Source organism: Erythrolamprus reginae, chromosome 9 (genome assembly GCF_031021105.1).
Source record: "Erythrolamprus reginae isolate rEryReg1 chromosome 9, rEryReg1.hap1, whole genome shotgun sequence".
Taxonomy (NCBI): Eukaryota; Metazoa; Chordata; class Lepidosauria; order Squamata; family Dipsadidae; genus Erythrolamprus; species Erythrolamprus reginae.
Window position 1 is genome coordinate 43,307,606 of NC_091958.1, and position 12,465 is coordinate 43,320,070.

Below are 12,465 nucleotides of genomic sequence, written 5' to 3' on the forward strand. Positions count from 1 at the left end.
GTTTTACTTCAAACAGAAAAGCCTTTCCCCATTATGCTGGCAGCTTTATTGGTGGCTTCCAACATGCAAATCAGTCCTGGGCAACCTTTTCATAAAATGCTAATGTGATGTTTCCAGGAATCGGGAACAAAGTCGCTTTCTTTCGATGCCACTTTGGGTTTGTTCTCGGATTGCTGTTTGTTGGCAGGTCGGGGTGACTTTGAGTCACAAGGAAGCTGAGTTGTGGCTATGCGGAGCAGCAACAGTGGCAATTCCCTTGCTGTTGTGCCAGGCGCCTCGTGCAGGTTGACGTTATTTTTAAAAAGGTTTCTCTCCGTCCCCTATTTGTATCTATCATCAATTCCATCATCTATAATTGATCTCTCTATGTATCTGCTATCTGTATCTATCTACATCTAATTGCTATCTGCCCATCTGCCTGCTATCTCTATCATCTGTCATGTCTGTTTCTATCATCTATCTATATCATTTCTATCATCTAGTATCTTCTGTGTCTATCATTTATCCACCCATCCATTCATCTATCTACCTACCTACCATATGTTATACCGTCTGTCTGTCTGTCTGTCTATCTATCATCTATCTATCTATCCATCCATCCCTCCCTCTCTCCCTCCCTCCCTGCCTCTCTACATCCATCCATCTCACTCTCTATCATCTGTCTGTCTGTCTGTCTATTATCTGTCATCCATCTATCTATCCATCTATCACCTATCTACCTAGTGTACAGTCTATCATCTGTCTGTCTGTTTGTCTGTCTACTGTATGTTCTATCATAGTCTATCATCTAACTGTCTCTGTCTGTCCGTCTGACTCTGTCTGTGTACTTAATTTTCTACCGTCTGTTTCTCAACCTATCTATCCTATCTACTGTATGTCCTTCCTTCCTTCCCTCCTTCCTTCCTTCCTTCCTTCCTTTCTTTTTTTTCTCTCTCTCTCTATCTCTTTTTCTTCTGTCTGCTTGTCTGTCTGTCTGTCTGTCTGTCTATCTATCTATCTATCTATCATATGTTCTATTGTCTGTCTATCATCTGTCTGTCTGTCTCTACCTACCTACCTACCCCTTCCTTCCTACATACGTACCTACTATATGTTCTATCTACAGTATCTATCTATCTATCTATCTATCTATCTATCTATCTATCTATCTATCTATCTATCTATCTATCTATGCTTCTATCTATCTATCTATCTATCTATCTATCTATCTATCTATCTATGCATCTATCTATCTATCTAATCTATCTATCTATCTATCTATCTATCTATCTATCTATCTATCTATCTATCTATCTATCTATCTATCTATTCTATCACCAGCTGAGGAATTCTGGGAGTTGAAGTCCACAAGTCTTAAAGTTGCCAAGATTGGAGCCTGCTGTTCTAGGGGGAATTAAGCTGGCTGGAGAATTCTGGGAGTTAAGGTCCACAAGTCCCCAAACTTGGATACCCCAGCAGGTCCAGTGAGACACCTTTGAAACTTTTTAAAGCCAGCATGACCTTTTAAAAATGTTTTCCTTCTATTTGTTTTCATTTTAGAGAGCGCTCGGGAGCATTAGTTGGGCGAGTGATTCATGTGCCAAGACTGTGGCTCATGATGAAGGATGTGCTTTTCTGCCCTCGCATAGCCAAACGGATTGGTTTCCTTTTGATGAGCTCTATCTTTATGGAGGTAAGAAAGTCCGATTAGTAAATAGTAAGAATTTGCCTTGTTCCCTGTGAATGTGTCAAACACAAAGAATCAGGGTCCCCGGTTAGGTTGCAACCTAGAAGATTTATTCAAGCCTGCACACAAGAATCTGGTTGATTAAAGTTCAACACCAAATTGGCACCAGGTAAGACTCGAAGGAATAGCAATAGCATTTTGACTTATATGCTGCTTCATAGTGCTTTTATTTATTTATTTATTTATTTATTTATTTTTTATTTATTTATTTATTTTTTATTTATCTATTTATCTATCTATTTATTTTTTTAATTTTTTTATTTTTTTATTTATTTATTTATTTATTGATTGATTGATTGATTGATTGGATTTGTATGCCGCCCCTCTCCGAAGACTCGGGGTGGCTAACAGCAACAATAAAGCAGTGTACAATAATAGTCTGATGTTAGAAACAATTAAAAACCCATTAATATAAAAAACCAAACATACATACATACATACCATGCATAGAATTGTAAGGGCCTAGGGGGAAGAGGGTCTCAATTCCCCCATGCCTGATGGCAGAGGTGGGTTTTAAGCAGCTTACGAAAGGCAAGGAGGGTGGGGGCAATTCTAATCTTTGGGGGGGGAGTTGGTTCCAGAGGGCCGGGGCCGCCACAGAGAAGGCTCTTCCCCTGGGTCCCGCCAAGCGACATTCTTTAGTTGACGGGACCCGGAGAAGATCCACTCTGTGGGACCTAACTGGTTGCTGGGATTCGTGTAGCAGAAGGCGGTCCCTGAGATAATGATAATTACCGCCCTCTCTAAGCGATTTAAAGGATCAGTCTCTTTCCCCCAACAATCTGGGTCCTCATTTTACCCATCTTGGAAGGATGGAAGGCTGAGTCAACCTTTAGCCGGTGGTGAAATTTGAACTGCTGAACTACAACCAGCAGTTAGCTGAAGTAGCCTGCAGTGCTGCACTCTAACCACTGCGCCATCCTTGCTCTGCATCAAATCCAGGAAAGGTTGGACGACTCCAAACTGATGACACATTTCACTCTGCCCTCCCCACTCTGCGTGCTCTTCTCCTATAGAATTCTCCTGGATGTACCAGGACTTCCTGCCCATAACTGACCGAGCTCTTAAGCCTCCTGGAATATGAGCCTCAGTGGTACAATGGTTAGAGTACAGTCCTGCAAGCAACTTCTGCTGATCACCAGCTGCCAGCAGTTTGGCAGATCGAATCTCAGTAGGCTCAAGGTTGACTCAGCCTTCCATCCTTCCGAGGTGGGTAAAATGAGGGCCCAGATTGTTGGGGGCAAGAGGCTGATTCTGTAAACCACTTAGAGAGGGCTGTAAAAGCACTGTGAAGTGGTATATAAATCTAAATGCTATTGCTATGCTGTGAAACGAGGTAGAATTCAGTCCAAATTCAATCCTACTAACTCAACCTTAATCTCAACTCTTAAATACTTTACTGCTCTCATTTCCTACTTCTCACCGCCCAATAAGAACGACAAGTCACTAACTTCAAGGTCACTAACTTTCCCTACCCACTTCCTCTTTACATTTGTTAAGTTATATATGGTAAAGATGATAAATACGGTCAACGGAATATAAACTATGATTGAAATATGAATAGAAATATTGTAACAATATATATACTAAGGAGTACAACTGACCTCTTTAAATCTTTGTAAATTCACCTTAAACTTATTATATTTGTACTCTTCCCTCCCCTCCCCCCCCTTTTTCGATTTTGTACTCATTTCTCCCCCTTCCCCTTTTATAAAACTAATAAATTATATATATATATTTTTAAAAAAGAAATGTAATGGTATCTATTGTGCAGAAAATGTACTTGGTGGGTTGTGAGGAGCTTCTTGGATGACTTTTCCAGGTGAACTGTTTTCCACTGAAGACAAATAAGTTGCTCAATAGTAGGTCTTTAATAGAAGACAGTAAATGTCTAGACTTCATCAGGGCTAGCAGGATCTTAGTCAGTGGATTAGTCAGTTGGTCTGTGTGCACTGCCATCTTTTTATCCTAATTTTTGGCAGTTTTTCGGCTCTCTGAGCATGCGCAGAAGTAAAACCATCCCTCTGCGCATGCGTGGAAGCAAAATTGCGCTAGGGGACGTGCACGAAGCATCACGATGCTCACGTAGTGTACCAGAATGAAAAGGTAAGAGGAACCCGCCCTGATAGGTACGCTTGGCGGGACCCAGCCCTCTGGAACCGACTCCCCCCAAAGATTAGAATTGCCCCCAACCTCCTTGCCTTTCGTAAGCTACTTAAAACCCACCTCTGCCGCCAGGCATGGGGGAATTAAGATTCCTTTTCCCCCTAGGCCTTTACAATTTTATGCATGGTATGTTTGTATGTATGTTTGGTTTTTTATATTAAGGGTTTTTTAATTCGTTTGTAGTACAGTGGAACCCCGACATAAGAGCTGCTCTACTTAAGAGCAACTCGAGATAAGAGCTGGGAGGGGAGAGATATTTTTGTTCTACTTACAAGCCCAAATTCGAGATACAAGCGCCAAGGAGCTGTCTCCTGAAGCCAAACGCTAACTTCCGCGTTCGGCTTCAGGAGACAGCTGCGAAGCGGCGCACGTGTTTTAAAAGGTTGCAGCCGGCCTGGGGGGCTCGGGGGGGTGCTTGCAGCTTTCTTTCTTGCTCTTTTTCTTTCTCTCTTTTACCTTCCCTTCCTCTATTTCTTCTTTTCTTTCTCCTTCCCACCTTCTTCCCTCCCTCCCTCCCTTCACTCATTCCTCTCTTACTCTCCCCTTTCATAAGTTTCCTTCCTTCCTTCCTCTGTTCCTGTCCCTTCCCTCTTTCCTTCCTTCCTTCCCACCCTCCGTCCATTCATTCACCCATTCCTCTCTTGATCGCTTAAAGCCGGTCCCTGGTGCAAAAAGGGTTGGGGACCTCTGTCCTACAGGATTGGGTGGCAGAGAAGTTGAACATATGTAAATTTAAAAGTTTAAGAAAGTTTACAAGTTAAGTGAAAGAAACTTCATTATTCATTTATATGTACATGTACATTTCTTCATTAAAAACATGTCTTTCTGCATAATTTAGACTAACTTTGTGAGTTTTTTGAGGGCTGGAACCAATTAAAATTATTTACATTAATTCCTATGGGGAAAAGTCGTTCGAGATAAGAGCTGCTCGACTTAAGAGCCCAGGTCCGGAACGAATTAAACTCGTATCTCGAGGTACCACTGTATTGGATTACTATTGTACACTGTTTTATGATTGCTGTTAGCTGCCCCGAGTCTTCGGAGAGGGGCGGCATATAAATCCAATAAATAATAAATAAATAAATTTTTGGAAGCAAGTGGAGATCTTCCTCCTTAATTTCAAATCCCAGCTGAGGATTTTAGTCCTTCTCCAAAAAGGAGAAAAAAGTTGGTCTCCATTCACACATGGTCCAATTGGAGCGTTGAGTGGGCTTCTCCATCCCCTTGTCCAAGAAAGAAACTGTCTTATTTATCAGTACAGAACTCAGGCTGCTGGCAGATGGTCGGTTTGAATAGAATGAACACAGTACTGTACATTATTTAGTGTGACCTACTTTATAGAATAGATTTTGAGTGATGGGGGAATTCTGGCAGTTGAAGCCCACAGGTCTTAAAGTTGCCAAGAGTTGGACAACCCCGCTTTGGAGCAAAGAGGCCAGTTTCTAGACCTTACAATGTTCTTTTTAAAATAATAATAATAATAATTTCTCTCCACCTTAAAAGCATACAGTACATACCCTGTTTCCCCGAAAATAAGTCACCCCCAAAAGTAAGACATAGGAGAGGTTTCATAGCCCTCATCACCTTGAGGTTCGACTTCTGTAATGCTCTCTACATGGGGCTACCTTTGAAAAGTCTTCGGAAACTTCAGATCGTGCAGAATGCAGCTGCGAGAGCGATCATGGGCATTCCTAAATATGCCCATATAACACCAATACTCTGCAGTCTGCATTGGTTGCTGATCAGTTTCCGGTCACAATTCAAAGTGTTGATTATGACCTATAAAGCCCTTCATGGCACCAGACCAGATTATCTCAGGGACCACCTTCTGCTGCATGAATCCCAGCGACCAGTTAGGTCCCACAGAGTTGGCCTTCTCCGGGTCCCGTCAACTAAACAATGTCGTTTGGCGGGGCCCAGGGGAAGAGCCTTCTCTGTGGTGGCCCCGGCCCTCTGGAACCAACTCCCCCCGGAGATTAGAATTGCCCCCCCCCTCCTCACCTTTCGTAAGCTCCTTAAAACCCACCTCTGCCGTCAGGCATGGGGGAACTGAGATACTCTTTCCCCCTAGGCCTTTACAATTTATGCATGGTATGTTTGCTTGTATGTATGCTTAGTTTGACAATAAGGGTTTTTTAGTTGTTTTAGTATTGGATTTACATGCTGTTTTTTATTGTTGTTGTTAGCCGCCCCGAGTCTACGGAGAGGGACGGCATACAAATCCAATAAATAAATAAATAAATAAATAAATAAATAAATAAATAAATAAATAAATAAATAAATAAATAAATAAATAAATAAATAAATAAATAAATAAATAAATAAATAAATAAATAAATAAATAAACAAACAAACAAACAAACAAACAAATAACATACATACATACATACATACATACATACACCCCCCGAAAGTAAGATGTAGGAGACGTTTCATTTTGCATCGTAGCATTCCCGAAAAGAACATATATAACATATATTTGAAGAAAGTATAATTGTTGTGCATGGAAATAATGGTACGGTAGTAGTAAGAAATTCTTGATAGGATTCACAGTTTGTTTGGTTATGCTGTATTGTGATGACAACCACTGTACAGGACATAATAAATATTCATTTTTTTGTTCAGCAATAAATGTGAGTCCTTCTTCATTGAAAAAAAAGTAAGACGTAGCACATCTTTGGGAGCAAAAATTAATATAAGACACTGTCTTATTTTCGGGAAAATTGGGTACATAATAACACATATACCTTCAATGAATAAGAATATGCTTATAAAATCTCTTATATGAAAAAATAGTAAAGTATCCTAAATCACATTTCACAAATAATCACAAATTATTTCGTCTAAGAAAAAAGGAAGAAAAAACCTTAAAAAATGAAATATAATTTCAATGGCTAATTTTAATTTAATGAGCGACAAACTAAGCAATTTTTCTTCAGTTTTTGATGCAAATAATCATATTCTTAAATCTTAAATTCCATTTCCAAACGATTCTAGTTTAATTTTAAGTATATGTTACATATTTATTTGATGCTACCTCCTTTCCTCTTTTCATCAACCAGGTTCTCTCAATCATTTCTTTTATCTCTTTTACATTAAATTTGTATTAACTATTTTATCCGTTTTTATTTTCAATCCATTCACAAATTTCCCCCTGAATTTTTGTAAAACTCTGAATTGTCTTTGTCATACTCAGTAATACGATGTTCTTCTAGAACACCAGAACCACGTGGACTTCACACCAGGGAAACAGAGTGGATGAAATCCAGATAGTGATGTCGTATGCTCTAAATGTTGTGCTTCTGACAAGTCTAATAAAGGTTTTGCTTTTATGCAGAGTTGCAGTGCAAAGATTCTAGAGAAGACATTTGACCAGTGGTTGAGATATAAAGATGAATGTATGAAGAATATGACAAATGACCCTTATCCTTCAGGTGAGAGTCTGCGTCTTTGGTGAACTGTCAGTCATAGTAACAATGATGTCTTGGGAGTAAAAAGAATTACAGAATAACAGAGTTATAACGAGAAGACCTCCATGTTCTTCTAGTTCAACCTTCCACTCAAATAGGAGACCCTTTATGGTCAAAGCAATGGAAACTGCAGTTTAATGTTTCCAAATGTAAAATAATGCACTTGGGGAAAAGGGATCCTCAATCTGAGTATTGTATTGGCAGTTCTGTGTTAGCAAAAACTTCAGAAGAGAAGGATTTAGGGGTAGTGATTTCAGGCAGTCTCAAAATGGGTGAACAGTGCAGTCAGGCGGTAGGGAAAGCAAGTAGGATGCTTGGCTGCATAGCTAGAGGTATAACAAGCAGGAAGAAGGAGATTATGATCCCGCTATATAGAGTGCTGGTGAGACCACATTTGGAATACTGTGTTCAGTTCTGGAGACCTCACCTACAAAAAGATATTGACAAAATTGAACGGGTCCAAAGACGGGCTACAAGAATGGTGGAAGGTTTTAAGCATAAAACGTATCAAGAAAGACTTAATGAACTCAATCTGTATAGTCTGGAGGACAGAAGGAAAAGGGGGGACATGATCAAAACATTTAAATATGTTAAAGGGTTAAATAAGGTCCAGGAGGGAAGTGTTTTTAATAGGAAAGTGAACACAAGAACAAGGGGACACAATGTGAAGTTAGTTGGGGGAAAGATCAAAAGCAACATGAGAAAATATTATTTTACTGAAAGAGTAATAGATCCTTGGAACAAACTTCCAGCAGACGTGGTTGGTCAATCCACAGGAACTGAATTTAAACATGCCTGGGATAAACATATATCCATCCTAAGATAAAATACAGAAAATAGTATAAGGGCAGACAAGATGGATCATGAGGTCTTTTTCTGCCGTCAGTCTTCTATGTTTCTATGTTTATTTTAGAAAAATGGCTGTCCAATTACTTCCTGAAAACCTCCAGTGATGGACACCCATAGAGGCCCTTTGGAGGCTGGAAACGGCCTGTTTACCAACTTCTGGTGGGCCCAGTAGGCTCATGTTTCACCTTCCCCAGGCTCTAAAGGCTTCCTGTGGAAGGGTAAAAATGCCCTCTCAGAGCCTCTCTCCAAGCCAAAAATCAGCTGGCCAGCACACAATTGCATATTGGAGCTGAGTAGGGCAACAGCTCATGTGCCAGCAGGTATGGCTCCAAGTACCACCTGTGGCACCTGTGCCAGAGGTTCACCATCACTGCACTAGGGCTTATTTTCTGATTAGGTCTTATTTTCAGGGAAATAAGGTACCAAACGCATCCGTCTGGCTGATTTATTTTGGGGGTAGGGCTTATCCTGAAAAATCACATTAGGGCTTATTTTCTGTTAAGTCTTATTTTCAATGTGATGTGTCCGGTTTTATATAATTCAGCACTTGTTGGTTGGTTGCTCAGACTGGCCATGTTGTAACTTAATAGTTTATGCCAGTGCTTCTCAAATAGTGGGGCAGCCCCCCCACTAGGGGAGGCACGGAGCGATGCCAGGGGGGGCGCGTGACCCTGGAGAACTTGCTTTTTTTTGCCGCAGGGAACAGGGTTTTTTTGCACCGAACAATAGCACACACAGCACAGAATAGGAGATATGAACTGCAGATAACAAACCCTTAAGAGATCCCGTGGAAAAATATTTAACAGGGATGAAAAGAAAGGAGGAGAGAGATGGAGATAATGAGACAAATGTAAGTCTCCCGAAAGGTAAGACGAGGAAATAGGATGAAAAGAATGTAGCACTTGGCTTCCCTGTGACCCCGGTGGGAGACAAGGAAAGACCAGTATGTTTACGGACAGCGTGTGAAGCCAAATAAATTGAGGCATCATTTAAACACATTACACCCCAATCACACTAATAAGCCCCTTGAGCTTTTTCAGCAAAAACGGGCCAAATATTGCAAACAATCGTCCCAGTGGTGAGTTGGGGGGTGTTGTGGTTAGCTCTGGCCCAGCTCCTGCCCCAAGGACTGTGGATGTGGGGGAGACATCCACATGCCGCAAGCCTGTTTTGCTCCCGGTGGAATCTGCTGATGAAGGCTCCTCTGACCAAGAAGACAGGAGTGACAGGGAGGAGGAGAGTGTGGCAGACAGCTCAGAAGGAGATCAATTATCTAGCTCCTCCTTGGATTCGGAACAAGAGTTAATGATACAGCCGCGCATGCGGAGAGCGATGCATAGGCAGCAACAACTGAGAGATTATTATCAAAGAAAATGAGGCCACCTGTGGTTGGGTGGGGCTGTGGTAATTAGTGAGGCTGCTATAAATAGCAGCCTGTGGGTTTGGCCATTGTGGAGGATTATCTGATCCTTGTGTTTCGTGCCTGCATTGCTGACTTCGACCTTTACGGGCTGCTTTTTCCCCGCTTTGAAACTGAACCAGAGCCAAGTGTGTTTCACTTTGTGAAAGAAGAAGGACTGTGAATTGCCTCACAGCTGCAAGCTAAGTATCTCAGAACTGATAAGGGACTTGTACAAATTACCAGTTTGTTTGGAGACGAGTGCTCTTTCCTATACAAAAAGAGTGCTTAGTTTATTTGCATTTTCGGTATAAAGAACATTGTTTTGAATTTTCAAACGAGTGTGTGTCTGAAATTTGTATCTGAATTTTCGGGAGGATTCTGCCAGAGAGCTCGACAGAACAGGGGGCGTGTGAAATGTTTACTTCTTCCTAGGTGGGGCGTAACAGAAAATAATTGAGAAGCACTGGTTTGAGCCCAGAAAGAATGAATAGTTGAATGGATAAAGGTAGAAAGTTTCATGGCATCAGTACTGTTGATTGTGAATGCTTAGATGCTTGTGGGTATTCTACACCCAGTTAAATCAGAGTCATCCTACCCAGCCAGTCTTACCTTTGTGCCCTGCAGGTCTCGTTTGCAACCGGACATTTGATATGTATGCTTGCTGGCCAGATGGGAACCCAGGAGCTATTGTCAATGTATCTTGTCCTTCCTATCTACCCTGGTACGAGAAAGGTAAGCAAGGCTGGGATTTTGGAGTGCTTGGAAAGGGATCAGCGAAGCATCCCAAATAGATTGCTTCCTAGATACACCCCGAGTCTTCGGAGAGGGTCGGCATACAAATCTAATAAATGAAATAAATAAAATCTCATAAATAAATTACCATATTTTTCAGAGTATAAGACGCACTTCAGTTTTTGGGGAGGAAAATAGGGGAAAAAATTTGCCTACCAGGTATTCATCTGGCTAGCGTCATATCTCTCTCTCTCTCTCTCTCTCTCTCTCTCTCTCTCTCTCTCTCTCTGATTATTGATTGATTGATTGATTGATTTGATTTGTATGCCGCCCCTCTCCGGAGACTCGGGGTGGCTAACAGCAACAATAAAGCAGTGTACAATAGTAGTCTGATGCTAGAAACAATTAAAACCCCATTAATATAAAAAACCAAACATACATACATACATACCATGCATAGAATTGTAAAGGCCTAGGGGGAAGAAGGTCTCAATTCCCCCATGCCTGACAGCAGAGGTGGGTTTTAAGCAGCTTACGAAAGGCAAGGAGGGTGGGGGCAATTCTAATCTCTGGGGAGAGTTGGTTCCAGAGGGCCGCCACAGAGAAGGCTTTTTGCCTGGGTCCCGCCAAGCGACATTCTTTAATTGACAGGACCCAGAGAAGATCCACTCTGTGGGACCTAACTGGTTGCTGGGATTCGTGCAGCAGAAGGCGGTCCCTGAGATAATCTGGTCCGGTGCCATGAAGGGCTTTATAGGTCATAACCAACACTTTGAATTGTGATCAGAAACTGATCGGCAACCAATGCAGACTGCGGAGTGTTGGTGTAACATGGGCATATTTGGGAAAGCCCATGATTGCTCTCGCAGCTGCATTCTGCACGATCTGAAGTTTCCGAACACTTTTCAAAGGTAGCCCCATGTAGAGAGCGTTACAGTAGTCGAGTTTCGAGGTGATGAGGGTATGAGTGACTGTGAGCAGTGACTTCCGGTCCAAGTAGGGTCGCAACTGGTGCACTTACTGTTATGTCCTCTGTGACTCTGCTTTGTGGTAGATGCTGGCTGATGTATTTGTAAGCTGAACAAGTAAGATACAATATTGTCTGTGTATTGACTGATTTAACTATGTATGACTGGAATTGTTCTTGACTAATATATTCACTAAAGTACCAATATTTATGCACTTAATGTATTTGGATTGTCTTACTGAAACTTTACTCATATCTCTGAGCTACCAGCTGGATTTCTGCTAGGCCTCCATGTTTTCTCTGTGCATCCTTGGTAACTCAAGGGTCACTCTGCTCACTCCTTAGCAAGCAGGCAGGTGGGGGGCGGATGTTCTACTACCAGTTCGAACCAGCAGGAAACCCTCCTCTGATCCTAACCCATCTTCTTCCAACGTCTGCTTTATATCATCCTCTGGTGTCTTTGGATATTGGTTGGAGCTGGCCAGCACTCAAATTGAACTAAATAAATACCTAATAATTTTTTTTAAAAAAAATCTACTAGATATCAACTCCCAGAATCCCCCAGACATCCCAAAGAGAGAATGATGGATATTCCTCCAGGCTTTTTGGGCTACTCAGTAAGGCATTCTTTGATAACTGCTCCATCTGGTGGCTGTAAGAAGAAAAGCAGACGATTCTGGACTTAAAAAGAACACAATGTTTATGTTGTGTGAAAACCTTCTTGTGTATATTTATTTATTTATTTATTTTATTTGTCAAATATGTATATAGGATAGTAGGAGTTTGTATAAGTATAACATAAGTAAAAAAGTAATGATAAACGAGGACAATAGAATAGGAGAGGGGCGGCATACAAATCTAAATTATCTAAATTGGCGGGACCCAGGGAAAGAGCCTTCTCTGTGGCGGCCCCGACCCTCTGGAACCAACTCCCCCCAGATATCAGAGTTGCCCCCACCCTCCTTGCCTTTTGTAAGCTCCTCAAAATCCACCTCTGTCGTCAGGCATGGGGGAATTGAGATATTCCCTTCCCCCTAGGTTTATAAAAGTTATGCATGGTATGTCTGATTGGTATGATTGGTTTCTTAAATTGGGGTTTTTTTACATTACTTTTAATATTAGATTTGTTCATATTGTCTTTTTACTGTTGTTA

The 12,465-nt window shown here is 41.4% G+C and overlaps 1 protein-coding gene across 1 annotated transcript in view; it reads left to right on the forward strand.

The window, feature by feature from the left end:
* The first annotated feature begins 1,594 nt into the window (after positions 1–1,594).
* Positions 1,595–12,465, forward strand: part of LOC139172624 (glucagon receptor-like) — a 40,771-nt gene continuing 29,900 nt past the window's right edge. The window contains exons 1-3 of the mRNA XM_070761825.1: positions 1,595–1,672; positions 7,230–7,326; positions 10,238–10,345. Coding sequence (XP_070617926.1) covers positions 1,595–1,672; positions 7,230–7,326; positions 10,238–10,345 — 283 coding nt within the window. The remainder of the gene's footprint in view (positions 1,673–7,229; positions 7,327–10,237; positions 10,346–12,465) is intronic.